Source organism: Mytilus edulis, chromosome 3, assembly GCF_963676685.1.
Source record: "Mytilus edulis chromosome 3, xbMytEdul2.2, whole genome shotgun sequence".
Classification (NCBI taxonomy): Eukaryota; Metazoa; Mollusca; class Bivalvia; order Mytilida; family Mytilidae; genus Mytilus; species Mytilus edulis.
This window is the reverse complement of record NC_092346.1, coordinates 97,403,877-97,411,993: the sequence shown is the minus strand read 5'-3', so window position 1 is coordinate 97,411,993 and position 8,117 is coordinate 97,403,877. Positions and strand designations below refer to the sequence as shown.

The 8,117-nt window shown below is 34.6% G+C and overlaps 1 protein-coding gene across 4 annotated transcripts in view; it reads right to left on the bottom strand.

Annotated features, from left to right (window-relative positions):
- Nucleotides 1–823: 823 nt before the first annotated feature.
- The window catches only part of LOC139517900 (leukocyte tyrosine kinase receptor-like), a 296,261-nt gene continuing 288,967 nt past the window's right edge, over nucleotides 824–8,117 (bottom strand). For all 4 annotated transcript variants that reach the window (XM_071309393.1, XM_071309392.1, XM_071309394.1 and 1 more), the window contains 3 exons: nucleotides 6,197–6,331; nucleotides 3,249–3,339; nucleotides 824–1,469 (listed from right to left, as the gene is read on the bottom strand). In XM_071309393.1, the coding sequence (XP_071165494.1) occupies nucleotides 1,113–1,469; nucleotides 3,249–3,339; nucleotides 6,197–6,331 (583 nt within the window). In that variant the 3' untranslated portion in view covers nucleotides 824–1,112. The remainder of the gene's footprint in view (nucleotides 1,470–3,248; nucleotides 3,340–6,196; nucleotides 6,332–8,117) is intronic.

Here is an 8,117-nt window from a genome sequence, read left to right as displayed (position 1 = left end):
AGTTTTGTCCACTATAATTCACATTCTGGTGTTTTGGTTTATTCGATTCAATTGTTTCTGGTGTTTTAGCCTATGTAAATCATTATTCTGGTGTTTTAGCCTATGTAAATCATTATTCTGGTGTTTTAGCCTATGTAAATCATTATTCTGATGTTTTAGCCTATGTAAATCATTATTTTGGTGTTTTAGCCTATGTAAATCATTATTCTGGTGTTTTGGATTATGCAATTCACTATTCTGGTGTTTTGGCATATGCAATTCATTATTCTGGTGTTGAAAACTGTTTGGAATCATAAATAGACCAATTGTCTTCCTTGTCATTTGAATCACATTTTTTTCCCTTCCATAGAGATCTGATGACTGAATTATGTCATATCACAAGAGAAGGCCATTGAAATGTAACCAAATTAAAAGAACACATCACCGCAATGACATAATAGTATTTGAAGCTGGATGATTGATTGATTGGTATTTAACAGTTTTCAGAACTACTGACTATTCTGTGGTAGCCAGTTTTTTTATTGGTGGAGGATGAAGTGTTCAGAGAGAACCATCAACTCTTGGTAGGATTTAACTGACAATCCTAGTAAAATAAGAGTTTAACACACCTATAATGTGTCGACCTATATTTACAACCTAATTGTTGGTAGGCTAGTGATAACAGTTGTTGGACTACTGAGACCACTTGGCCGCCAACGCCCTCTGAAGCTGGACTATAAACTACAACCATAAATGTTTTCCATCCTTAATTAAAACTTGTTTTACACCTTATTCAACTAAACAGTCCCACAAAACAATGTCCTGCGCAAGAAAATTGAGCATGTTTCTGAGGATTATGCAAATATCCATCATGCTGTTTATTATTTAACACTAGCTATCTTCGGTAGCATCATATTTAACAATATTGCTCACATTATACATAATAACTTAAAACTTTAAGTCTCGTATTGTTCTCAGGTAACATAAGTATCTTTTATTGCCAGTATATAAGATGGTTGCTGTGTTTACGAAACATGTATTGAGAATTACCTTCAGCGCACACTAAAATACACAAATTTATATCGTATATAGTAGTTGTATTCATTGTTTTAAACCATTTTCAAGTATAAATATCAATCCTCTTCAAGATTTACATTACACTGTATATTGGCATTGGTTAATACTGGACTTTGATTGGTCCAATCAGAGTCACGTGTTTGAGATGATAAAGATTTTTCACTAGCTTCTGAGCCTAAATTGTCATGGTTAAAAGTCACATTAAAAGTTGATATAAATTGTGATTCAATGTTTTCATCTGTTTGTTCATGAAGAGGAAGCAGCGGTTCCTTGGATTCAGAGTCTCGTACACATTGATTACATTGTTCTTCTTCATCAGAGTCCTCCAAAGGTTCTACACACTCTGCTGATAACACAGGCAGTTTGGGAATCTGATAAAATGTCGGGATTTGAGCATTTATAACTTCAGGCATCTGTAAAATAAACAATAGGAAAATAAAACTAGGAAACAAACAGTATTGTGTGCATGCATTATGTGCTTGCTGTGTATTGTGTGCATGCATGATGTGCTAGCAATGTATTGTGTGCTTGCTGTGTATTGTGTACATGTATTGTGTGCATGCATGATGTGCTAGCAATGTATTGTGTGCTTGCTGTGTATTGTGTACATACATTATGTGCTTGCTGTGGATTGTGTGCATGCATGATGTGCTTGCAATGTATTGTGTGCTTGCTGTGTATTGTGTACATACATTATGTGCTAGCTGTGTATTGTGTACATACATTATGTGCTAGCTGTGTATTGTGTGCATGCATGATGTGCTAGTTGTGTATTGTGTGCATGCATGATGTGCTAGCAATGTATTGTGTGCTTGCTGTGTATTGTGTACATACATTATGTGCTAGCTGTGTATTGTCTTCATACATTATGTGCTTGCTGTGTATTGTGTACATACATTATGTGATTGCTGTGTATTGTGTGCATGCATGATGTACTTGCTGTGTATTGTGTGCATGCATGATGTGCTTGCTGTGTATTGTGTGCATGCATGATGTGCTAGCAATGTATTGTGTGCTTGCTGTGTATTGTGTACATACATTATGTGCTAGCTGTGTATTAATTGTCTTCATACATTATGTGCTTGCTGTGTATTGTGTACATACATTATGTGCTTGCTGTGTATTGTGTACATACATTATGTGCTTGCTGTGTATTGTGCACATACATTATGTGCTTGCTGTGTATTGTGTACATACATTATGTGCTAGCTGTGTATTGTCTTCATACATTATGTGCTTGCTGTGTATTGTGTGCATCCATTATGTGCTTGCTGTGTATTGTGTACATACATTATGTGCTTGCTGTGTATTGTGTACATACATTATGTGCTAGCTGTGTATTGTGCACATACATTATGTGCTTGCTGTGTATTGTGTACATAAATTATGTGCTAGCTGTGTATTGTGTACATACATTATGTGCTTGCTGTGTATTGTGCACATACATTATGTGCAAGCTGTGTATTGTCTACAAACATTATGCGATTGCATCTTTGTAATTTGAGTTATTAAATATATTTATATGCTTCCACCTGCAGCCTTATATCACAAATTTGAAAAAAAAACAGGTTATTTAAACTGTTTGATTTCAGAATGACAGAAGCTAAAACAGATATGAGTTACACACTATATGCCCTGGCCATTAAGTGGTGGGACATAAAATGTGAAGGGTCAACAGACCATCATCAAAAAATATACAGCTTTTGGGGCATTAGTTCATGATCACTATTTTGACTATCAATTTTGATATTTAATATTTCTCTCTATCTCTATCTAAAAATAATAGGCAATAACATGAAACATTTTTTAAACTAGTTATCCGAATGGTGACAGCAGTGGCCTAATAGTTACAGAGGAGAATATTTTTGTAAGATTCAATGGATGATAAGACCCAAAGTGAATAGATAGGCCAAATGACACTTCACGTCAGGTGAGCTAAAATTCAAAGTAATTGGTATATTTATAATACTTTAATTTAAAAAAAAAACATGTAATGATGATGATGATAAATGGTAGTTGAATCATAGATTTTCTGATTTATTCACGATCGTTTGAACTAACTTGTCAAAGGAAGTGCACATAATATGGCCAACTATTCTAATTGTTTATTAATAATATCTATTTCAGATGGTGTATGACTTCTTAACCAGGTAGGTTTGTAGTTGTAGTAAAATAGAATAGTTTTAATATACCTGTTTGGCCCTTTGTAATCTTTCTATTAATTCAGAAAATGTTGGTCTGGTTTCTGGAATGGCTGCCCAGCAAATTGACATTAACTGGTACCTACAATAAACATTTACTGGTTCTATAAACTGTCACACATTTGTTTTAATACATACAAAACATAGGTTAGAAGTGGGTCACATCAAAATAAAACTTGTAATGATGAACAAGGTCAAAATGGACATTTTTGTGGGAACTCATTCAATATTTCATTTAAAAAATAAGTCCATACTTTTCTGTACACATTTTAAATAAAAGAGGTTATTTTTTATAACACCAATCCTATTTAAATAAAATGTATCTTTCATGCCATAATATATAAGTAGGTATTATATTTGTCATTGCAATTACGGTATACAAGGGGCAAGACATGATCTAATAATTTATTTAATAAAAAAGAGAGTGAATTATAAATGTTTCTTGCTAAATGACTGATATATTGAATTATCTACTTTTTCCTATTTTCTATCCTTCACTTTGATATGTGATAGGAGACACAAAATAAACTACAAAAAGAAGAATCACAGCAAATAATCGATTGCTATATTCTTTTTTTTAATTCAAAACAGACAGTAAGTGTCTGGCCAATCCTAAAACATCTAAACATGTTAGAACTCATCAAGGCTAAGATGATGACACAATATGAAGTCAATGTGTTCATTCAACATATTGAAAAAGTTAAAGTTTTGATAAACAAAAAAGTAAGTGTTTAGTGGACAGATCTGGAAAAGTGCACACTTCTTATCATAAAGTTTCTGACCAGCTGTTGTAAATAATTTTTGGACTACTAACACAAAGGTTTCTGGTTCGATCCCCATTCCGGGTAGAAAATTTCAGGAACTGAATTTTACGGCTCTCCCTTGACACCATTTGTAAGAATGGTCTTGGGAAATGATAAATGGCTGACCCTTGTTAAGAGAGAGCCATATCTCTTTCACGTAAAAGACACCCTTGTAGATTTCAAAAAAGAGTAGGCTAATATACTGCTACATTAGGCAGCACTCGCACCCGCAAAGTGGAAAGGGATAAATATATGTTGCAATAACTTGTGATCTATGTTGAGTGAAGTAAAAAATATACTTTTGGAATTTTGCCAATTTGTAGCTAAAACCATGCAAATCTGTAAACGTCATTTTACTGACATTACAGTTAAACTGTTCATGAAGTTGTAGCTTTTGTTTGATTTTAAAAACTAAAGGCTTCAAAGAGCCTGTGTCGCTAAAAAAAATTACGAAAAATTGTAAAAAAAAATTGACTATAAAGGGCAACAACTCCTTAAGGGGTCGACTGACAATTTTGATCATATTTGAATTATTTGTAGATCTTACTTTGCTGAACATTATTGCTGTTACTGTTTATCTCTATCTGTAATAATCAAGATAATAACCAAAAACTGCAAAATTTCCTTAAAATTACCAATTAAAGGGCAGCAACCCAACAACGGGTTTTCAGATTAGTCTGAAAATTGAAGGGTAGATAGATCTTAACCTGATGAACATTTCTAACTATTGTCAGATTTGCTCTAAATGGTTTGGTTTCAGAGATATAAGCCAAAGTCTACATTTTACTCCTATGTTCTATGTTTAGCCATGGCAGCCATCTTGGTTGGTTGGCCGGGTCATAGGACACATTTTTAAACTAGATATCTCAATTGTGATTGTGGCAAAGTTTGGTTAAATTTGGTCAAGTAGTTTTCAGAGAATATATTTGTAAATGACAACAACGACGATGGATGCCAAGTGATGAAAAAAGCTGACTTGAACTTTAAGGTCAGGTGAGCTGCACAGGGCTTCCATTGCCTGTCACCAGAAAACATACTTACATGACAGGTGGACACTATTGAGGGGCTTCTAACCTGCCACCACTTGTAACGTATTGCATGACATCATACTTACATGACAGGTGGACACTGTTGAGGGGCTTCTAACCTGCCACCACTTGTAACGTATTGCATGACATCATACTTACATGACAGGTGGACACTATTGAGGGGCTTCTAACCTGCCACCACTTGTAACGTATTGCATGACATCATACTTACATGACAGGTGGACACTGTTGAGGGGCTTCTAACCTGCCACCACTTGTAACGTATTGCATGACATCATACTTACATGACAGGTGGACACTGTTGAGGGGCTTCTAACCTGCCACCACTTGTAACGTATTGCATGACATCATACTTACATGACAGGTGGACACTGTTGAGGGGTTTCTAACCTGCCACCACTTGTAACGTATTGCATGACATCATACTTACATGACAGGTGGACACTGTTGAGGGGTTTCTAACCTGCCACCACTTGTAACGTATTGCATGACATCATACTTACATGACAGGTGGACACTGTTGAGGGGCTTCTAACCTGCCACCACTTGTAACGTATTGCATGACATCATACTTACATGACAGGTGGACACTGTTGAGGGGTTTCTAACCTGCCACCACTTGTAACGTATTGCATGACATCATACTTACATGACAGGTGGACACTGTTGAGGGGCTTCTAACCTGCCACCACTTGTAACGTATTGCATGACATCATACTTACATGACAGGTGGACACTGTTGAGGGGCTTCTAACCTGCCACCACTTGTAACGTATTGCATGACATCATACTTACATGACAGGTGGACACTGTTGAGGGGTTTCTAACCTGCCACCACTTGTAACGTATTGCATGACATCATACTTACATGACAGGTGGACACTGTTGAGGGGCTTCTAACCTGCCACCACTTGTAACGTATTGCATGACATCATACTTACATGACAGGTGGACACTGTTGAGGGGTTTCTAACCTGCCACCACTTGTAACGTATTGCATGACATCATACTTACATGACAGGTGGACTCTGTTGAGGGGCTTCTAACCTGCCACCACTTGTAACGTATTGCATGACATCATACTTACATGACAGGTGGACACTGTTGAGGGGCTTCTAACCTGCCACCACTTGTAACGTATTGCATGACATCATGGTTTGTTCTTCCTGGGTAAGGCATATAACCCATGGAAAATATTTCCCACAACAAAATTCCAAATGACCTGAAAAATATATCAAATGCATACCAATTAAATCACAAGAACTACAGTGCCATAATTATGTTTACACCTACTGTTATCCTTATAATTCTGATTGTTGATTACATCTTTTGGGGTTCAACAACCGGTGACAAAACAGTAAGAGAGAGATTTAAAAAAAATATTCAAACAACTAGATTTATAACAGGTTTTTCATTTATTGAAGCCATCATAACAAATTGTAAAGAGAATGTTTCTTCTTTGATTTTCAGTCCTTCTGCACCTAACTGTATGTTAAGCTTTAAACATGTTAATTGCTTATTTCCTGTAACTTATTAGAACTCTGGTGGAAAGTTGTCTCATTGACATGCAATAATACCACAACTCCTTATTTTTATACAATTTTAAAAACAGAATTGAAATGTAATTATTTATTGAAACTTTCATTTCGATTGAATTGATTGTATCATATGGTGATTACTTGTTATAAATGAAATTTCTGATTGAAAAATTCTGCTTAACAGGGAGGTCCTGGATAATTTAGTTTTATTTAGTTTTATGAAAGACTACATTGTAGAATAATGTAATTTTGTCATTAAGTAGTTCAAATGAGTGGAACAACCTAACATTTTCTTTTTCTTCTTCTTAAAAGTATTCTTACTTAAAATGTGATGATTAACTGGCTTTCATATCATATAAATTTTCAAAACCACACCATTCAATTCATATATTTAAAGATTTAGGTAATAAAAATTAAAAATATGATATTTAAATTTTCAATCTGAAAGTAAATCCTTTCAATTTTTTTTATAAATTGTAGTATATTTCCACGTAAAATCTATAATAATATGTCGGTGATTTTTGGTTTCTAAACATACAGTGGCAAATATTTCATTCATGTTTAAGATGAACATTAAATACAATAGGTAGATCCTGTACACAGGCAAATTTTGCTCATGTGAATTTCACGTGAATCTCATTTCAAGTGAATTTCACATAAATTTCACGTTGATTTCAGTTGACAAACCCATGTCCTATGGTAAAGATACAATTTTTTAATGCACATTATTCACAGCGGGGCCCATAGAGATGGCTCCCATCTCAATGATATCTAGTTAGTACAATAGATATGAGATAAACATCAATCAGACAGCAATGAATACTACAACAAAAACACCTGAAGGCATTTAGGTTCTTACATGCAGTCCTCAACAAAAGACCGGTGTCTTAAAGATATGCCACGATCTGTGAATCGAGAATAGCCATCAACATCAAATTCTTTGAATATTTTCTTTTAGTTAAGATGAAATTTAGTACAACCACTGAAACGCTTTCTGGCTTTAAATGGGTACATGCATATGTTGCAAGGTGAACTGTTTTTTCTTCTTTAAAACCTTCTTAAAAAGAATTGGCATCTTGTGCAGGTACTTTTCCATATTATGTGATTGGTTTGTATCAAAACTGATGACCACACAATATGACTTATTCACACATACATAAAAAAATCAACTGAAATATACATCAGTGCAAACATCTATAAAGTCCATAAATCATTTACAAATAAGGATTGAGACTCCAACACAACCAAAATAGTTCTAGGAGTGAACTAAGGACGGTGCCCTGGATATTACTTATAACCTGTGATGATTTTATTGCTTTCTTCGTTAAGACTAAAAACATTTGGAAACAAAGAACGTAGAAATAGGATGGAAGTATGAACACATGGTCAAGACTAAGAAGAATGTTAAATTAGCTCAAATCCTGTGCAATTTGTGTGATTGAGGCTGAATTCACTTTAATTTCATTTTTT